General features: G+C 67.4%; 1 protein-coding gene across 1 annotated transcript; it reads right to left on the bottom strand.

The window, feature by feature from the left end:
• Positions 1 to 3,009: 3,009 nt before the first annotated feature.
• LOC132659108 (uncharacterized) lies at positions 3,010 to 15,833 on the bottom strand. Its single transcript, XM_060408750.1, has 2 exons — positions 8,164 to 15,833; positions 3,010 to 7,467 (listed from the first exon to the last, which is right to left on the bottom strand). The coding sequence occupies exon 1, from the start codon at positions 13,012 to 13,014 to the stop codon at positions 12,088 to 12,090; it is 927 nt and encodes a 308-aa protein (XP_060264733.1). The 5' UTR covers positions 13,015 to 15,833; the 3' UTR covers positions 3,010 to 7,467; positions 8,164 to 12,087.
• Positions 15,834 to 19,940: the final 4,107 nt, after the last annotated feature.

Here is a 19,940-nt window from a genome sequence, read left to right as displayed (position 1 = left end):
GGAGCCTGGTGCTCACCGTGCGGCGCTGAGTCTGGGCGGTCAAGCAACCGCTGGAGGAGACCTGCACTTGCCCTTCCCTTCCCTCTGACAGAGCTCTTCCTGCTGGAGCCCTTGGCAGTGTGCAACCCACCGGCCCTAAGCCATCCCCAAGGACGCCTGGTGCAAAGGCAAGGCAGGAGCAGAGCTGAGGCCAGGAAGGCAACAGTGGCATCTCCCAGCCTCAAGGAGCCTGCTCCTTCCATGGCAGGAAGCCTAGCAGCCAGGCAAGTCAGGGCAAGGCTCGGCCAGGGCAGAGCAGCCTCAGACCAGGAACTCTGCCAGATCGGGCCGCTGAGCAGAGCTGGAGTTCTGCCATACTGGAGGCGCGCTCGGATCCAGCCAAGCAGGGAGTGAGCCGCACGCGGCTGGGCTGCCTCTTCTACCCTCGAGGAGGCTCGCCACCTTGAATGCTCTTCGTTCGGCTTCCAGGCGCGGAAGCTCTGTGCCTCCTGCAGTTCTTGGCTCAGGGGCTGCTTGCCCTGAGCTGGGGCTGTGGGCGGGAGTCAAGACAAGCAGGGTCATACCCCAAACTGCTGCACACGTCTCTGCTGGGGAGGAGAGCGCTAGGGAAGCGACGTGTGAGAGGCAGCTGATGGGCACCCAGGAGTCAGCCTCCAGGTGTGCTGGGCTGCAGACCCCAGCCAGTGGCCCTGGGAGCCTGGTGCACTCCGTGCAGCGCTGAGTCTGGGCGACCAAGCAACCGCTGAAGGAGCCCTGCACTTGCCTTCCCTTCCCTCTCACAGAGCTCTCCCTGCCTGAGCCCTTGGCAGTATGCAAGCCACCGGCCCTAAGCCTACCCAAGGACGCCTGGGGTCTAGGTGCAAAGGCAAGGCAGGAGCGGAGCTGAGGTCAGGAAGGCGCCAGTGGCGTCTCCCAGGCTCACGCAGCCTGCTCGTTCCTGGGCAGGAAGCTTAGCAGTGAGGCAAGTCTGGGCAGGGCTCGCCCAGGGCAGAGCAGCCTCGCGCCAGCAACTCTGCCAGATGGGGCCTCTGAGCAGAGCTGGAGCTCTGCCGTCCTGGAGGCCGCTCGGATCCAGCCAAGCAGGGCTTGAGCCGCACTCGGCTGGGCTGCCTCTACTTCCCTCGAGGAGGCTCGCCTCCCGCCAGCTGATCACTCGGCTTCCAGGTGGGAGCTCTGCGCCTCCGGCTGGTCTTGGCTCAGGGGATGCTTGCCTGAGCTGGGGCTGTGGGCGGGAGCCCAGGCACGCAGGGCAGGCCCCAACCACCGGCACATGTCTGTGCTGGGGAGGAGAGTGCTAGGGAACCTACGTGTGAGGCAGCTGCTGGGCGCCCAGGAGTCAGCCTCCAGGTGTGCGGGGCTGCAGACCCCAGCCAGGGGCCCTGGGAGCCTGGTACTCCGTGTGGCCCTGAGTCTGGGCGGCCAAGCAACCGCTGGAGGAGCCCTGCACTAGCCCTTCCCTTCCTCTGACAGAGCTCTCCTGCTGGAGCCCTTGGCAGTGTGCAACCCACCAGCCCTAAGCCCTCCCCAAGGACGCCTGGGGCCTAGCTGCAAAGGCAAGGCAGGAGCGGAGCAGAGGCCAGGAAGGCGCCAGTGGCATCTCCCAACCTCGCGCAGCCTGCTCCTTCCTGGGAGGGTGCCTAAAAGCAAGGCAAGTCTGGGCAAGGCTCGCCCATGGCAGAGCAGCCTCCGACAGAACTCTGCCAGATCGGGCCTCTGAGCAGAGCTGGAGCTCTGCCGTCCTGGAGGCACACTCGGCTCCAGCCAAGTAGGGCTTGAGCCACACGCGGCTGGGCTGCCTCTTCTTCCCCGGAGGAGGCTCGCTTCCCGCATGCTATTCCCTCGGCTTCCAGGTGGGGGCGCTCTGCGCCTCCTGCAGGTCTTGGCTCAGGGCTGCTTCCACTGAGTTGGGGCTGTGGTGCCCAGGCAGGGCAGGCCCAACCAGCTGCACACGTCTCTGCTGGGGAGGAGAGTGCTAGGAATCTACGTGTGTGAGGCAGCTGCTGGGCGCCCACGGAGTCAGCCTCCGGGTTTTCGGGGCTGCAGACCCAGCCAGGGCCCTGGGAGCCTGGTGCTCTCCGTGCGGTGCTGAGTCTGGGCGGCCAAGCAACCGCTGGAGGAGCCATGCAGGTGCCCTTCCTTCCCTCTCACAGAGCTCTTCCTGCTGGAGCCCCTTGGCAGTGTGCAACCCACAAGGCCCTAAGCACTCCCCAAGGACGCCTGGGGCCTAAGAGCAAAGGCAAGGAAGGAGCGGAGCTGAGGCCAGAAAGACGCCAGTGGCATCTCCCAGCCTCGCGCAGCCTGCTCCTTCCTGGGCAGGAGGCCTAGCAGCAAGGCAAGTCTGGGCAAGGCTCGCCCAGGGCAGAGCAGCCTCGCGACAGAACTCTGCCAGATCGGGCCTCTGAGCAGAGCTGAGCTCTGCCGTCCTGGAGCGCACTCGGCTCCAGCCAAGTAGGGCTTGAGCCAAACGGGGCTGGGCTGCCTCTTCTTCCCTCAGGGGCTCGCCTCCCCGCCAGCTGTTCACTCGGCTTCCAGGTGGGGCGCTCTGCTCCTCCTGCAGGTCTTGGCTCAGGGCTGCTTGCCTGAGCTGGGGCTGTGGGCGGGAACCCAGGCACGCAGGGCAGGCCCCAACCAGCTGCACACGTCTCTGCTGGGGAGGAGAGTGCTAGGGAACCTACGTGTAGGCAGCTGCTGGGCGCCCCAGGAGTCAGCCTCCGGGTGTGCGGGGCTGCAGACCCCAGCCAGGGGCCCTGGGAGCCTGGTGCTCGTGAGGCGCTGAGTCTTGGCGGCCAAGCAACCGCTGGAGGAGCCCTGCAGGTGTCCTTCCTTCCCTCTGACAGAGCTCTTCCTGCTGGAGCCCTTGGCAGTGTGCAAGCCACCGGCCCCTAAGCCTTCCGTAAGGACGCCTGGGGCCTTGGTGTAAAGGCAAGGCAGGAGCGGAGCTGAGGCCAGGAAGGCGCCAGTGGCGTTCCCCAGCCTCGCGAAGCCTGCTCCTTCAGGGCAGGAAGCCTAGCAGCGAGGCAAGTCGTGGCAAGGCTCACCCAGGGCAGAGCAGCCTCGCGCCAGCAACTCTGCCAGATCGGGCCTCTGAGCAGAGCTGAAGCTCTGCCGTCCTGGAGGCGCACTCGGCTCCAGCCAAGTAGGGCTTGAGCCAAACGAGGCTGGGCTGCCTCTTCTTCCCTCGAGGAGGCTCGCCTCCCCGCCAGCTGTTCACTCGGCTTCCAGGTGAGGGCGCTCTGCGCCTCCTGCAAGTCTTGGCTCAGGGGCTGCTTGCCCTGAGCTGGGGCTGTAGGAGGGAGCCCAGGCACGCAGGGGCAGGCCCCAACCAGCTGCTCACGTCTCTGCTGGGGAGGAGAGCGCTAGGGAAGCTACGTGTGTGAGGCAGCTGCTGGGCGCCCAGGAGTCAGCCTCCGGGTGCGCAGGGCTGCAGACCCCAGCCAGGGTGCCTGGGAGCCTGGTGCACTCCGTGCGGTGCTGAGTGTGGCCGGCCAAGCAACCGCTGGAGGAGCCGGGCACTAGCCCTTACTTCCCTCGCACAGAGCGCTTCCTGCTGGAGCCCTTGGCAGTGTGCAAGCCACCGGGCCCTAAGCCCTCCGCAAGGAAGCCTGGGGCCTAGGTGCAAAGGCAAGGCAGGAGCGGAGCTGAGGCCAGGAAGGCGCCACTGGCGTCTCCCAGCCTCGCGCAGCCTGCTCCTTCCTGGGCAGGAAGTCTAGCAGCGAGGCAAGTCTGGGCAAGGCTCGCCCAGGGCAGAGCAGCCTCGCGCCAGCAACTCTGCCAGATCGGGCCTCTGAGCAGAGCTGCAGCTCTGCCGTCCTGGAGGCGCACTCGGCTCCAGCCAAGTAGGGCTTGAGCCAAACGAGGCTGGGCTGCCTCTTCTTCCCTCGAGGATGCTCGCCTCCCCGCCAGCTGTTCACTCGGCTTCCAGGTGGGGTCGCTCTGCGCCTCCTGCAGGTCTTGGCTCAGGGGCTGCTTGCCCTGAGCTGGGGCTGTGGGCGGGAGCCCAGGCACGCAGGGGCAGGCCCCAACCAGCTGCACACGTCTCTGCTGGGGAGGAGAGCGCTAGGAAGCTATGTGTGAGGCAGCTGCTGGGCGCCCAGGAGTCAGCCTCCGGGTTTGCGGGGCTGCAGACCCCAGCCAGGGCCCTGGGAGCCTGGTGCACTCCGTGCGGCGCTGAGACTGTGCCTCCAAGCAACCGCTGGAGGAGCCCTGCACTAGCCCTTCCTTTCCCTCGCACAGAGCTCTTCCTGCTGGAGCCCTTGGCAGTGTGCAAGCCACCGGCCCCTAAGCCCTGCCAAAGGACGCCTGGTCCCTAGGTGCAAAGGCAAGGCAGGAGCGGAGCTGAGGCCAGGAAGGCGCCAATGCCGTCTCCCAGCCTCACTCAGCATGCTCCTTCCTGGGCAGGAAGTCTAGCAGCGAGGCAAGTCTGGGCAAGGCTCGCCCAGGGCAGAGCAGCCTCGCGCCAGCAACTCTGCCAGATCGGGCCTCTGAGCAGAGCTGGAGCTCTGCCGTCCTGGAGGCGCACTCGGCTCCAGCCAAGTAGGGCTTGAGCCAAACGAGGCTGGGCTGCCTCTTCTTCCCTCGAGGAGGCTCGCCTCCCCGCCAGCTGTTCACTCGGCTTCCAGGTGGGGGGGCTTAGCGACTCGTGCAGGTCTTCGCTCAGGGGCTACTTGCCCTGAGCTGGGGCTGTGGGCGGGAGCCCAGGCACCCAGGGGCAGGCCCCAACCAGCTGCACACGTCTCTGCTGGGGAGGAGAGCGCTAGGGAAGCTACGTGTGTTAGGCACCTGCTGGGCACCCAGGGAGTCAGCCTCCGGGTGTGCGGGGCTGCAGACCACAGCCAGGGGCCCTGGGAGCCTGGTGCACTCCGTGCAGCGCTGAGTCTGTTCGGCCAAGCAACCGCTGGAGGAGCCCTGCTCTAGCCGTTCCTTTCCCTGGCACAGAGCTCTTCCTGCTGGAGCCCTTGGCAGTGTGCAAGCCACCGGCCTCTAAGCCCTCCCTAAGGACGCCTGAGGCCTAAGTGCAAAGGCAAGGAGCGAGGGGAGCTGAGGCCAGGAAGGCACCAGTGGTGTCTCCCAGCCTCGCGCAGCCTGCTCCTTCCTGGGCAGGAAGCCTAGCAGCGAGGCAAGTCTGGGCAAGTCTCGCCCAGGGCAGAGCAGCTTCCCGCCAGCAACTCTGCCAGATCGGGCCTCTGAGCAGAGCTGGAGCTCTCCCGTCCTGGAGGCGCAGTTGGCCCCAGCCAAGTAGGGCTTGAGCCAAACGAGGCTGGGCTGCCTCTTCTTCCCTCGAGGAGGCTCGGCTCTCCGCCAGCTGTTCACTCGGCTTCCAGGTGGGGGCGCTCTGCGCCTCCTGCAATTCTTGGCTCAGGGGCTCCTTGCCATGAGCTGGGGCTGTGGGCGGGAGCCCAGGCACCCAGGGGCAGGCCCCAACCAGCTGCACACGTCTCTGCTGGGAGGAGAGCTCTAGGGAAGCTACGTGTGTGAGGCAGCTGCTGGGCGCCCAGGGAGTCAGCCTCCGGGTTTGCGGGGCTGCAGACCACAGCCAGGGGCCCTGGGAGCCTGGTGCACTCCGTGCGGCGCTGAGTCTGGGCGGCCAAGCAACCGCTGGAGGAGCCCTGCAGTGCCCTTCTCTTCCCTCGCACAGAGCTCTTCCTGCTTGAGCCCTTCGCAGTGTGCAAGCCACCGGCCCCTAAGCCCTTCCAAAGGACGCCTGGGGCCTAGGTGCAAAAGCGAGGGGGGAGCGGAGCTGAGGCCAGGAAGGCGCCAGTGGAGACTCCCAGCCTCGCGCAGCCGGCTCCTTCCTGGGCAGGAAGCCTAGCAGCGAGGCAAGTCTGGGCCAGGCTCGCCCAGGGCAGAGCAGCCTCGCGCCAGCAACTCTGCCAGATCGGGCCTCTGAGCAGAGCTGGAGCTCTGCCGTCCTGGAGGCGCACTCGGCTCCAGCCAAGTAGGGCTTGAGCCAAACGAGGCTGGGCTGCCTCTTCTTCCCTCGAGGAGGCTCGCCTCCCCGCCAGCTGTTCACTCGGCTTCCAGGTGGGGGCGCTCTGCGCCTCCTGCAGGTCTTGGCTCAGGGCTCCTTGCCCTGAGCTGGGGCTGTGGGCGGGAGCCCAGGCACCCAGGGGCAGGCCCCAACCAGCTGCACACGTCTCTGCTGGGGAGGAGAGCGCTAGGGAAGCTACGTGTGTGATGCAGCTGCTGGGCGCCCAGGGAGTCAGCCTCCGGGTGTGCGGGGCTGCAGACCCCAGCCAGGGGCCCTGGGAGCCTGGTGCACTCCGGGCGGCGCTGAGTCTGGGCGGCCAAGCAACCGCTGGACGAGCCCTGCACTAGCCCTTCCCTTCCTCGCACAGAGCTCTTCCTGCTGGAGCCCTTGGCAGTGTGCAAGCCACGGACCCCTAAGACCTCCCCAAGGACACCGGGGCCTAGGTGCAAAGGCGAGGCAGGAGCGGAGCTGAGGCCAGGAAGGCTCCAGTGGCGTCTCCCAGCCTTGCGCACCCTGCTCTTCCTGGGCAGGAAGCCTAGCAGCGAGGCAAGTCTGGGCAAGGCTCGCCCAGGGCAGAGCAGCCTCGCGCCAGCAACTCTGCCAGATCGGGCCTCTGAGCAGAGCTGGAGCTCTGCCGTCCTTTAGGCACACTCGGCTCCAGCAAAGTAGGTCTTGAGCCAAAGGAGGCTGGGCGGCCTCTTCTTCCCTCGAGGAGGCTCGCCTCCCGCCAGCTGTTCACCCGGCTTCCAGGTGGGGGCGCTCTGGGCCTCCTACAATTCTTGGCTCAGGGGCTCCTTACCCTGAGCTGGGGCTGTGGGCGGGAGCCCAGGCACGCAGGGGCAGGCCCCAACCAGCTGCATACGTCTCTGCTGGGGAGGAGAGCGCTAGGAATCTACGAGTGAGAGGCAGCTGCTGGGCGCCCAGGGAGTCAGCCTCCGGGTGTGCGGGGCTGCAGACCCCAGCCAGGGGCCCTGGGAGCCTGGTGCACTCCGTGCTGCGCTGAGTCTGGGCGGCCAAGCAACCGCTGGAGGAGCCCTGCACGAGCCCTTCCTTTCCCTGCCAGAGCTCTTCCTGCTGGAGCCCTTGGCAGTGTGCAAGATACCGGCCCTTAAGCCCTCCCAAAGAAAGCCAGGATCCTAGGTTCTAAGGCAAGGCAGGAGGGGAGCTGAGGCCAAGAAGGCGCCAGTGCCGTCTCCCAGCCTCGCGCAGCCTGCTCCATCCTGGGCAGGAAGCCTAGCAGCGAGGCAACTCTGGGCCAGGCTCGCCCAGGGCAGAGCAGCCTCGCGCCAGCAACTCTGCCAGATCGGGCCTCTGAGCAGAGCTGGAGCTCTGCCATCCTGGAGGCGCACTCGGCTCCAGCCAAGTAGGGCTTGAGCCAAACGAGGCTGGGCTGCCTCTTCTTCCCTCGAGGAGGCTCGCCTCTCCGCCAGCTGTTCACTCGGCTTCCAGGTGGGGGCGCTCTGGGCCTCCTACAATTCTTGGCTCAGGGGCTCCTTGCCCTGAGCTGGGGCTGTGGGCGGGAGCCCAGGCACGCAGGGCAGGCCCCAACCAGCTGCACACGTCTCTGCTGGGTAGGAGAACGCTAGGGAAGCTACGTGTGTGAGGCAGCTGCTGGGGGCCCAGGGAGTGTGCCTCCGGGTGTGCGGGGCTGCAGACCCCAGCCAGGGGCCCTGGGAGCCTGGTGCACTCCGGGCGGCGCTGAGTCTGGGCGGCCAAGCAACCGCTGGACGAGCCCTGCACTAACCCTTCCCTTTCCTCGCACAGACCTCTTCCTGCTGGAGCCCTTGGCAGTGTGCAAGCCACGGACCCCTAAGACCTCCCCAAGGACACCGGGGCCTAGGTGCAAAGGCGAGGCAGGAGCGGAGCTGAGGCCAGGAAGGCTCCAGTGGTGTCTCCCAGCCTTGCGCACCCTGCTCTTTCCTGGGCAGGAAGCATAGCAGCGAGGCAAGTCTGGGCAAGGCTCGCCCAGGGCAGAGCAGCCTCGCGCCAGCAACTCTGCCAGATCGGGCCTCTGAGCAGAGCTGGAGCTCTGCCGTCCTTTAGGCACACTCGGCTCCAGCAAAGTAGGTCTTGAGCCAAAGGAGGCTGGGCGGCCTCTTCTTCCCTCGAGGCTCGCCTCCCCGCCAGCTGTTCACCCGGCTTCCAGGTGGGGGCGCTCTGGGCGTCCTACAATTCTTGGCTCAGGGGCTCCTTACCCTGAGCTGGGGCTGTGGGCGGGAGCCCAGGCACGCAGGGGCAGGCCCCAACCAGCTGCACACGTCTCTGCTGGGGAGGAGAGCGCTAGGGAAGCTACGTGTGAGAGGCAGCTGCTGGGCGCCCAGGAGTCAGCCTCCGGGTGTGCGGGGCTGCAGACCCCAGCCAGGGGCCCTGGGAGCCTGGTGCACTCCGTGCGGCGCTGAATCTGGGCGGCCAAGCAACGGCTGGAGGAGCCCTGCTCTAGCCCTTCCTTTCCCTGGCACAGAGCTCTTCCTGCTGGAGCCCTTGGCAGTGTGCAAGCCACCGGCCCTAAGCCCTCCCAAAGGACGCCTGGGGCCTAGGTGCAAAGGCAAGGCAGGAGCGGAGCTGAGGCCAGGAAGGCGCCAGTCCGTCTCCCAGCCTCGCGCAGCTGGCTCCTTCCTGGGCAGGAAGCCTAGCAGCGAGGCAAGTCTGGGCAAGGCTCGCCCAGGGCAGAGCAGCCTCGCGCCAGAACTCTGCCAGATCGGGCCTCTGAGCAGAGCTGGAGCTCTGCCTTCCTGGAGGTGCATTCGGCTCCAGCCAAGTAGGGCTTGAGCCAAACGAGGCTGGGCTGCCTCTTCTTCCCTTGAGGAGGCTCGCCTCCCGCCAGCTGTTCACTCGGCTTCCAGGTGGGGGCGCTCTGCGCCTCCTGCAGGTCTTGGCTCAGGGGCTGCTTGCCCTGAGCTGGGGCTGTGGGCGGGAGCCCAGGCACCCAGGGGCAGGCCCCAACCAGCTGCACACGTCTCTGCTGGGGAGGAGAGTGCTAGGGAAGCTACGTGTGTGAGGCAGCTGCTGGGCGCCCAGGGAGTCAGCCTCCGGGTGTGCGGGGCTGCAGACCACAGCCAGGGGCCCTGGGAGCCTGGTGCACTCCGTGCGGCGCTGAGTCTGGGCGGCCAAGCAACCGCTGGAGGAGCCCTGCTCTAGCCCTTCCTTTCCCTCGCACAGAGCTCTTCCTGCTTGAGCCCTTCGCAGTGTGCAAGCCACCGGCTCCTAAGCCCTGTCAAAGGACGCCTGGTCCCTAGGTGCAAAGGCAAGGCAGGAGCGGAGCTGAGGCCAGGAAGGCGCCAGTGGCGTCTCCCAGCCTCACGCAGCATGCTCCTTCCTGGGCAGGAAGTCTAGCAGCGAGGCAAGTCTGGGCAAGGCTCGCCCAGGGCAGAGCAGCCTCGCGCCAGCAACTCTGCCAGATCGGGCCTCTGAGCAGAGCTGGAGCTCTGCCGTCCTGGAGGCGCACTCGGCTCCAGCCAAGTAGGGCTTGAGCCAAACGAGGCTGGGCTGCCTCTTCTTCCCTCGAGGAGGCTCGCCTCCCGCCAGCTGTTCACTCGGCTTCCAGGTGGGGGCGCTCTGCGCCTCCTGCAGGTCTTCGCTCAGGGGCTGCTTGCCCTGAGCTGGGGCTGTGGGCGGGAGCCCAGGCACGCAGGGGCAGGCCCCAACCAGCTGCACACGTCTCTGCTGGGGAGGAGAGCGCTAGGGAAGCTACGTGTGTGAGGCAGCTGCTGGGCGCCCAGGGAGTCAGCCTCCGGGTGTGCGGGGCTGCAGACAAGAGCCACGGGCCCTGGGAGGCTGGTGCACTCCGTTCGGCGCTGAGTCTGGGCGGCCAAGCAACCGCTGGAGGTGCCCTGCACTAGCCCTTCCTTTCCCTGGCACAGAGCTCTTCCTGCTGAAGCCCTTGGCAGTGTGCAAGCCACCGGCCCTAAGCCCTCCCCAAGGACGCCTGGGGCCTAGGTGCAAAGGCAAGGCAGGAGGGGAGCTGAGGCCAGGAAGGCACCAGTGGTGTCTCCCAGCCTCGCGCAGCCTGCTCCTTCCTGGGCAGGAAGCCTAGCAGCGAGTCAAGTCTGGGCAAGGCTCGCCCAGGGCAGAGCAGCCTCGCGCCAGCAACTCTGCCAGATCGGGCCTCTGAGCAGAGCTGGAGCTCTCCCGTCCTGGAGGCGCAGTAGGCCCCAGCCAAGTAGGGCTTGAGCCAAACGAGGCTGGGCTGCCTCTTCTTCCCTCGAGGAGGCTCGGCTACCCGCCAGCTCTTCACTTGGCTTCCAGGTGGGGGCGCTCTGCGCCTCCTGCAGGTCTTGGCTCAGGGGCTGTTTACCCTGAGCTGGGGCTGTGGGCGGGAGCCCAGGCACGCAGGGGCAGGCCCCAACCAGGTGCACACGTCTCTGCTGGGGAGGAGAGCGCTAGGGAAGCTACGTGTGTGAGGCAGCTGCTGGGCGCCCAGGGAATCAGCCTCCGGGTGTGCGGGGCTGCAGACCCAGCCAGGGGCCCTGGCTTCCTGGTGCACTCCGTGCAGCGCTGAGTCTGGGCGGCCAAGCAACCGCTGGAGGAGCCCTGCACGAGCCCTTCCTTTCCCTGGCACAGAGCTCTTCCTCCTGGAGCCCTTGGCAGTGTGCAAGATACCGGCCCTTAAGCCCTCCCAAAGGACGCCTGGGGCCTAGGTTCTAAGGCAAGGCAGGAGGAGCTGAGGCCAAGAAGGCGCCAGTGCCGTCTCCCAGCCTCGCGCAGCCTGCTCCATCCTGGGCAGGAAGCCTAGCAGCGAGGCAACTCTGGGCCAGGCTCGCCCAGGGCAGAGCAGCCTCGCGCCAGCAACTCTTCCAGATCGGGCCTCTAAGCAGAGCTGGAGCTCTGCCGTCCTGGAGGCGCACTCGGCTCCAGCCAAGTAGGGCTTGAGCCAAACGAGGCTGGGCTGCCTCTTCTTCCCTCGAGGAGGCTCGCCTCTCCGCCAGCTGTTCACTCGGCTTCCAGGTGGGGGCGCTCTGGGCCTCCTACAATTCTTGGCTCAGGGGCTCCTTGCCTGAGCTGGGGCTGTGGGCGGGAGCCCAGGCACGCAGGGCAGGCCCCAACCAGCTGCACACGTCTCTGCTGGGTAGGAGAGCGCTAGGGAAGCTACGTGTGTGAGGCAGCTGCTGGGCGCCCAGGAGTCAGCCTCCGGGTGTGCGGGGCTGCAGACCCCAGCCAGGGGCCCTGGGAGCCTGGTGCACTCCGGGCGGCGCTGAGTCTGGGCGGCCAAGCAACCGCTGGACGAGCCCTGCACTAGCCCTTCCTTTCCTCGCACAGAGCTCTTCCTGCTGGAGCCCTTGGCAGTGTGCAAGCCACGGCCCTAAGCCCTCCCCAAGGACGCCTGGGGCCTAGGTGCAAAGGCAAGGCAGGAGCGGAGCTGAGGCCAGGAAGGCGCCAGTGGCGTCTCCCAGCCTCGCGCAGCCTGCTCCTTCCTGGGCAGGAAGCCTAGCAGCGAGGCAAGTCTGGGCAAGGCTCGCCCAGGGCAGAGCAGCCTCGCGCCAGCAACTCTGCCAGATCGGGCCTCTGAGCAGAGCTGGAGCTCTGCCGTCCTGGAGGCGCACTCGGCTCCAGCCAAGTAGGGCTTGAGCCAAACGAGGCTGGGCTGCCTCTTCTTCCCTCGAGGAGGCTCGCCTCCCCGCCAGCTGTTCACTCGGCTTCCAGGTGGGGGCGCTCTAAGTTTCCTGCAGGTCTTGGCTCAGGGCTGCTTGCCCTGAGCTGGGGCTGTGGGCGGGAGCCCAGGCACGCAGGGCAGGCCCCAACCAGCTGCACACGTCTCTGCTGGGGAGGAGAGCGCTAGGAAGCTACGTGTGTGAGGCAGCTGCTGGGCGCCCAGGAGTCAGCCTCCGGGTGTGCGGGGATGCAGACCCCAGCCAGGGACCCTGGGAGCCTGGTGCACTCCGTGCGGCGCTGAATCTGGGCTGCCAAGCAACCGCTGGAGGAGCCCTGCACTAGCCCTTCCTTCCCTGGCACAGAGCCCTTCCTGCTGGAGCCCTTGGCAGTGTGCAAGCCACCGGCCCTAAGCCCTCCCAAGGACGCCTGGGGCCTAGGTGCAAAGGCAAGGCAGGAGCGGAGCTGAGGCCAGGAAGGCGCCAGTGGCGTCTCCCAGCCTCGCGCAGCCGGCTCCTTCCTGGGCAGGAAGCCTAGCAGCGAGGCAAGTCTGGGCAAGGCTCGCCCAGGGCAGAGCAGCCTCGCGCCAGCAACTCTGCCAGATCGGGCCTCTGAGCAGAGCTGGAGCTCTGCCGTCCTGGAGGCGCACTCGGCTCCAGCCAAGTAGGGCTTGAGCCAAACGAGGCTGGGCTGCCTCTTCTTCCCTCGAGGAGGCTCGCCTCCCGCCAGCTGTTCACTCGGCTTCCAGGTGGGGGCGCTCTGCCTCCTGCAGGTCTTGGCTCAGGGGCTGCTTGCCCTGAGCTGGGGCTGTGGGCGGGAGCCCAGGCACGCAGGGGCAGGCCCCAACCAGCTGCACACGTCTCTGCTGGGGAGGAGAGCGCTAGGAAGCTACGTGTGTGAGGCAGCTGCTGGGCGCCCCAGGAGTCAGCCTCCGGGTGTGCGGGGCTGCAGACCCCAGCCAGGGCCCTGGGAGCCTGGTGCACTCCGTGCAGCGCTGAGTCTGTGCGGCCAAGCAACGTCTTGCGGAGCCCGGCACTAGCCCTTCCTTCCCTGGCACAGAGCTCTTCCTGCTTGAGCCCTTCGCAGTGTGCAAGCCACCGGCCCCTAAGCCCTGCCAAAGGACGCCTGGGGCCTAGGTGCAAAGGCAAGGCAGGAGCGGAGCTGAGGCCAGGAAGGCGCCAATGGCGTCTCCCAGCCTCGCAGCCTGCTCCTTCCTGGGCAGGAAGTCTAGCAGCGAGGCAAGTCTGGGCAAGGCTCGCCCAGGGCAGAGCAGCCTCGCACCAGCAACTCTGCCAGATCGGGCCTCTGAGCAGAGCTGGAGCTCTGCCGTCCTGGAGGCGCACTCGGCTCAAGCCAAGTAGGGCTTGAGCCAAACGAGGCTGGGCTACCTCTTCTTCCCTCGAGGGTGCTCGCCTCCCCGCCAGCTGTTCACTCGGCTTCCAGGTGGGGGGGCTCAGCATCCTGCAGGTCTTGGCTCAGGGGCTGCTTGCCCTGAGCTGGGGCTGTGGGCGGGAGCCCAGGCACCCAGGGGCAGGCCCCAACCAGCTGCACACGTCTCTGCTGGGGAGCAGAGCGCTAGGGAAGCTACGTGTGTGAGGCAGCTGCTGGGCGCCCAGGGAGTCAGCCTCCGGGTTTGCGGGGCTGCAGACCACAGCCAGGGGCCCTGGGAGCCTGGTGCACTCCGTGCGGCGCTGAGTCTGGGCGGCCAAGCAACCGCTGGATGGGCCCTGCTCTAGCCCTTCCTTTCCCTGGCACAGAGCTCTTCCTGCTGGAGCCCTTGGCAGTGTGCAAGCCACCGGCCCGTAAGCCCTCCCAAAGGACGCCTGGGGCCTAGGTGCAAAGGCGAGGCAGGAGCGGAGCTGAGGCCAGGAAGGCACCAGTGGTGTCTCCCAGCCTCGCACAGCCTGCTCCTTCCTGGGCAGGAAGCCTATCAGGGAGGCAAGTCTGGGCAAGGCTCGCCCAGGGCAGAGCAGCCTCGCGCCAGCAACTCTGCCAGATCGGGCCTCTGAGCAGAGCTGGAGCTCTGCCGTCCTGGAGGCGCACTCGGCCCCAGCCAAGTAGGGCTTGAGCCAAACGAGGCTGGGCTGCCTCTTCTTCCCTCGAGGAGGCTCGGCTCCCGCCAGCTGTTCACTCGGCTTCCAGGTGGGGGCGCTCTGCGCCTCCTGCAGGTCTTGGCTCAGGGCTGCTTGCCCTGAGCTGGGGATGTGGGCGGGAGCCCAGGCACGCAGGGCAGGCCCCAACCAGCTGCACACGTCTCTGCTGGGGAGGAGAGCGCTAGGAAGCTACGTGTGTGAGGCAGCTGCTGGGCGCCCAGGAGTCAGCCTCCGGGTGTGCGGGGCTGCAGACCCCAGCCAGGGCCCTGGGAGCCTGGTGCACTCCGTGCAGCGCTGAGTCTGGGCGGCCAAGCAACCGCTGGAGGAGCCCTGCTAACCCTTCCTTTCCCTGGCACAGAGCTCTTCCTGCTGGAGCCCTTGGCAGTGTGCAAGCCACCGGCCCTAAGCCCTCCCAAAGGACGCCTGGGGCCTAGGTGCAAAGGCAAGGCAGGAGCGGAGCTGAGGCCAGGAAGGCGCCAGTGGCGTCTCCCAGCCTCGCGCAGCCTGCTCCTTCCTGGGCAGGAAGCTAGCAGCGAGGCAAGTCTGGGCAAGGCTCGCCCAGGGCAGAGCAGCCTCGCGCCAGCAACTCTGCCAGATCGGGCCTCTGAGCAGAGCTGGAGCTCTGCCGTCCTGGAGGCGCACTCGGCTCCAGCCAAGTAGGGCTTGAGCCAAACGAGGCTGGGCTGCCTCTTCTTCCCTCGAGGAGGCTCGCCTCCCGCCAGCTGTTCACTCGGCTTCCAGGTGGGGGCGCTCAGCGACTCATGCAGGTCTTGGCTCAGGGGCTACTTGCCCTGAGCTGGGGCTGTGGGCGGGAGCCCAGGCACGCAGGGGCAGGCCCCAACCAGCTGCACACGTCTCTGCTGGGGAGGAGGCGCTAGGGAAGCTACGTGTGTGAGGCAGCTGCTGGGCGCCCAGGAGTCAGCCTCCGGGTGTGCGGGCTGCAGACCCCAGCCAGGGGCCCTGGGAGCCTGGTGCACTCCGTGCGGCGCTGAGTCTGGGCTGCCAAGCAACCGCTGGAGGAGCCCTGCTCTAGCCCTTCCTTTCCCTGGCACAGAGCTCTTCCTGCTGGAGCCCTTGGCAGTGTGCAAGCCACCGGCCCTAAGCCCTCCCAAAGGACGCCTGGGGCCTAGGTGCAAAGGCAAGGCAGGAGCGGAGCTGAGGCCAGGAAGGCGCCAGTGGCGTCTCCCAGCCTCGCGCAGCCTGCTCCTTCCTGGGCAGGAAGCCTAGCAGCGAGGCAAGTCTGGGCAAGTCTCGCCCAGGGCAGAGCAGCCTCGCGCCAGCAACTCTGCCAGTTCGGGCCTCTGAGCAGAGCTGGAGCTCTGCCTTCCTGGAGGCGCATTCGGCTCCAGCCAAGTAGGGCTTGAGCCAAACGAGGCGGGGCTGCCTCTTCTTCCCTCGAGAGTGCTCGGCTCTCCGCCAGCTGTTCACTCGGCTTCCAGGTGGGGGCGCTCTGCGCCTCCTGCAGGTCTTGGCTCAGGGGCTGCTTGCCTGAGCTGGGGCTGTGGGCGGGAGCCCAGGCACGCAGGGCCAGGCCCCAACCAGCTGCACACGTCTCTGCTGGGGAGGAGAGTGCTAGGGAAGCTACGTGTGTGAGGCAGCTGCTGGGCGCCCAGGGAGTCAGCCTCCGGGTTTGCGGGGCTGCAGACCACAGCCAGGGGCCCTGGGAGCCTGGTGCACTCCGTGCGGCGCTGAGTCTGGGTGGCCAAGCAACCGCTGGAGGAGCCCTGCAGTGCCCTTCTCTTCCCTCGCACAGAGCTCTTCCTGCTTGAGCCCTTCGCAGTGTGCAAGCCACCGGCCCTAAGCCCTGCCAAAGGACGCCTGGTCCCTAGGTGCAAAGGCAAGGCAGGAGCGGAGCTGAGGCCAGGATGGCGCAGTGGCGTCTCCCAGCCTCACGCAGCATGCTCCTTCCTGGGCAGGAAGTCTAGCAGCGAGGCAAGTCTGGGCAAGGCTCGCCCAGGGCAGAGCAGCCTCGCACCAGCAACTCTGCCAGATCGGGCCTCTGAGCAGAGCTGGAGCTCTGCCGTCCTGGAGGCGCACTCGGCTCCAGCCAAGTAGGGCTTGAGCCAAACGAGGCTGGGCTACCTCTTCTTCCCTCGAGGGTGCTCGCCTCCCGCCAGCTGTTCACTCGGCTTCCAGGTGGGGGGGCTTAGCGCCTCGTGCAGGTCTTCGCTCAGGGGCTACTTGCCCTGAGCTGGGGCTGTGGGCGGGAGCCCAGGCACGCAGGGCAGGCCCCAACCAGCTGCACACGTCTCTGCTGGGGAGCAGAGCGCTAGGAAGCTACGTGTGTGAGGCAGCTGCTGAGCGCCCAGGGAGTCAGCCTCCGGGTTTGCGGGGCTGCAGACCACAGCCAGGGGCCCTGGGAGCCTGGTGCACTCCGTGCGGCGCTGAGTCTGGGCGGCCAAGCAACCGCTGGATGGGCCCTGCTCTAGCCCTTCCTTTCCCTGGCACAGAGCTCTTCCTGCTGGAGCCCTTGGCAGTGTGCAAGCCACCGGCCCGTAAGCCCTCCCTAAGGACGCCTGGGGCCTAGCTGCAAAGGCAAGGAGCGAGGGGAGCTGAGGCCAGGAAGGCACCAGTGGTGTCTCCCAGCCTCGCACAGCCTGCTCCTTCCTGGGCAGGAAGCCTATCAGCGAGGCAAGTCTGGGCAAGGCTCGCCCAGGGCAGAGCAGCCTCGCGCCAGCAACTCTGCCAGATCGGGCCTCTGAGCAGAGCTGGAGCTCTCCCGTCCTGGAGGCGCAGTTGGCCCCAGCCAAGTAGGGCTTGAGCCAAACGAGGCTGGGCTGCCTCTTCTTCCCTCGAGGAGGCTCGCCTCCCCGCCAGCTGTTCACTCGGCTTCCAGGTGGGGGCGCTCTGCGCCTCCTGCAGGTCTTGGCTCAGTGGCTGCTTGCCCTGAGCTGGGGCTGTGGGCGGGAGCCCAGGCACCCAGGGGCAGGCCCCAACCAGCTGCACACGTCTCTGCTGGGGAGGAGGCGCTAGGGAAGCTACGTGTGTGAGGCAGCTGCTGGGCGCCCAGGAGTCAGCCTCCGGGTGTGCGGGGCTGCAGACCCCAGCCAGGGCCCTGGGAGCCTGGTGCACTCCGTGCGGCGCTGAGTCTGGGCGGCCAAGCAACCGCTGGAGGAGCCCTGCACTAGCCCTTCCCTTCCCTCGCACAGAGCTCTTCCTGCTGGAGCCCTTGGCAGTGTGCAAGCCACCGGCCCTAAGCCCTCCCAAAGGACGCCTGGGGCCTAGGTGCAAAGGCAAGGCAGGAGCGGAGCTGAGGCCAGGAAGGCGCCAGTGGCGTCTCCCAGCCTCGCGCAGCCTGCTCCTTCCTGGGCAGGAAGCCTAGCAGCGAGGCAAGTCTGGGCAAGGCTCGCCCAGGGCAGAGCAGCCTCGCGCCAGCAACTCTGCCAGATCGGGCCTCTGAGCAGAGCTGGAGCTCTGCCGTCCTGGAGGCGCACTCGGCTCCAGCCAAGTAGGGCTTGAGCCAAACGAGGCTGGGCTGCCTCTTCTTCCCTCGAGGAGGCTCGCCTCCCGCCAGCTGTTCACTCGGCTTCCAGGTGGGGGCGCTCGGCGGCTCCTGCAGGTCTTGGCTCAGGGGCTACTTGCCTGAGCTGGGGCTGTGGGCGGGAGCCCAGGCACGCAGGGCAGGCCCCAACCAGCTGCACACGTCTCTGCTGGGGAGGAGAGCGCTAGGGAAGCTACGTGTGTGAGGCAGCTGCTGGGCGCCCAGGAGTCAGCCTCCGGGTTTGCGGGGCTGCAGACCCCAGCCAGGGCCCTGGGAGCCTGGTGCACTCCGTGCGGCGCTGAGTCTGGGCGGCCAAGCAACCGCTGGAGGAGCCCTGCTCTAGCCCTTCCTTTCCCTGGCACAGAGCTCTTCCTGCTGGAGCCCTTGGCAGTGTGCAAGCCACCGGCCCTAAGCCCTCCCAAGGACGCCTGGGGCCTAGGTGCAAAGGCAAGGCAGGAGCGGAGCTGAGGCCAGGAAGGCGCCAGTGGCGTCTCCCAGCCTCGCGCAGCCTGCTCCTTCCTGGGCAGGAAGCCTAGCAGCGAGGCAAGTCTGGGCAAGGCTCGCCCAGGGCAGAGCAGCCTCGCGCCAGCAACTCTGCCAGATCGGGCCTCTGAGCAGAGCTGGAGCTCTGCCGTCCTGGAGGCGCACTGGCTCCCAGCCAAGTAGGGCTTGAGCCAAACGAGGCTGGGCTGCCTCTTCTTCCCTCGAGGAGGCTCGCCTCCCGCCAGCTGTTCACTCGGCTTCCAGGTGGGGGCGCTCTGCGCCTCCTGCAGGTCTTGGCTCAGGGCTGCTTGCCTGAGCTGGGGCTGTGGGCGGGAGCCCAGGCACGCAGGGCAGGCCCCAACCAGCTGCACACGTCTCTGCTGGGAGGAGAGCGCTAGGAAGCTACGTGTGTGAGGCAGCTGCTGGGCGCCCAGGAGTCAGCCTCCGGGTGTGCGGGGCTGCAGACCCCAGCCAGGGCCCTGGGAGCCTGGTGCACTCCGTGCGGCGCTGAGTCTGGGCGGCCAAGCAACCGCTGGAGGAGCCCTGCACTAGCCCTTCCTTTCCTGGCACAGAGCTCTTCCTGCTGGAGCCCTTGGCAGTGTGCAAGCCACCGGCCCTAAGCCCTCCCAAAGGACGCCTGGGGCCTAGGTGCAAAGGCAAGGCAGGAGCGGAGCTGAGGCCAGGAAGGCGCCAGTGGCGTCTCCCAGCCTCGCGCAGCCGGCTCCTTCCTGGGCAGGAAGCCTAGCAGCGAGGCAAGTCTGGGCAAGGCTCGCCCAGGGCAGAGCAGCCTCGCGCCAGCAACTCTGCCAGATCGGGCCTCTGAGCAGAGCTGGAGCTCTGCCGTCCTGGAGGCGCACTCGGCTCCAGCCAAGTAGGGCTTGAGCCAAACGAGGCTGGGCTGCCTCTTCTTCCCTCGAGGAGGCTCGCCTCCCGCCAGCTGTTCACTCGGCTTCCAGGTGGGGGCGCTCTGCGCCTCCTGCAGGTCTTGGCTCAGGGGCTGCTTGCCTGAGCTGGGGCTGTGGGCGGGAGCCCAGGCACGCAGGGCAGGCCCCAACCAGCTGCACACGTCTCTGCTGGGGAGGAGAGCGCTAGGAAGCTACGTGTGAGGCAGCTGCTGGGCGCCCAGGAGTCAGCCTCCGGGTGTGCGGGGCTGCAGACCCCAGCCAGGGGCCCTGGGAGCCTGGTGCACTCCGTGCGGCGCTGAGTCTGGGCGGCCAAGCAACCGCTGGAGGAGCCCTGCCAGCCTTCCTTTCCCTGGCACAGAGCTCTTCCTGCTGGGCCCTTGGCAGTGTGCAAGCCACCGGCCCTAAGCCCTCCCAAAGGACGCCTGGGGCCTAGGTGCAAAGGCAAGGCAGGAGCGGAGCTGAGGCCAGGAAGGCGCCAGTGGCGTCTCCCAGCCTCGCGCAGCCTGCTCCTTCCTGGGCAGGAAGCCTAGCAGCGAGGCAAGTCTGGGCAAGGCTCGCCCAGGGCAGAGCAGCCTCGCGCCAGCAACTCTGCCAGATCGGGCCTCTGAGCAGAGCTGGAGCTCTGCCGTCCTGGAGGCGCCCACGGCTCCAGCCAAGTAGGGCTTAGAGCCAAACGAGGCTGGGCTGCCTCTTCTTCCTCGAGGCTCGCCTCCCGCCAGCTGTTCACTCGGCTTCCAGGTGGGGGCGCTCTGCGCCTCCTGCAGGTCTTGGCTCAGGGCTGCTTGCCTGAGCTGGGGCTGTGGGCGGGAGCCCAGGCACGCAGGGCAGGCCCAACCAGCTGCACACGTCTCTGCTGGGGAGGAGAGCGCTAGGAAGCTACGTGTGTGAGGCAGCTGCTGGGCGCCCAGGAGTCAGCCTCCGGGTGTGCGGGGCTGCAGACCCAGCCAGGGGCCCTGGGAGCCTGGTGCACTCCGTGCAGCGCTGAGTCTGGGCGGCCAAGCAACCGCTGGAGGAGCCCTGCACTAGCCCTTCCTTCCCTGGCACAGAGCTCTTCCTGCTGGAGCCCTTGGCAGTGTGCAAGCCACCGGCCCTAAGCCCTCCCAAAGGAAGCCTGGGGCCTAGGTGCAAAGGCAAGGCAGGAGCGGAGCTGAGGCCAGGAAGGCGCCAGTGGCGTCTCCCAGCCTCGCGCAGCCTGCTCCTTCCTGGGCAGGAAGCCTAGCAGCGAGGCAAGTCTGGGCAAGGCTCGCCCAGGGCAGAGCAGCCTCGCGCCAGCAACTCTGCCAGATCGGGCCTCTGAGCAGAGCTGGAGCTCTGCCGTCATGGAGGCGCACTCGCTCCAGCCAAGTAGGGCTTGAGCCAAACAAGGCTGGGCTGCCTCTTCTTCCCTGGAGGAGGCTCGCCTCCCCGCCAGCTGTTCACTCGGC

The sequence above is a fragment of the Ovis aries genome, unplaced genomic scaffold (genome assembly GCF_016772045.2).
Source record: "Ovis aries strain OAR_USU_Benz2616 breed Rambouillet unplaced genomic scaffold, ARS-UI_Ramb_v3.0 scaffold_178, whole genome shotgun sequence".
Lineage (NCBI taxonomy): Eukaryota > Metazoa > Chordata > Mammalia > Artiodactyla > Bovidae > Ovis > Ovis aries.
The sequence above is the reverse complement of the archived record's forward strand: the minus strand, read 5'-3'. Positions and strand labels throughout refer to the sequence as shown.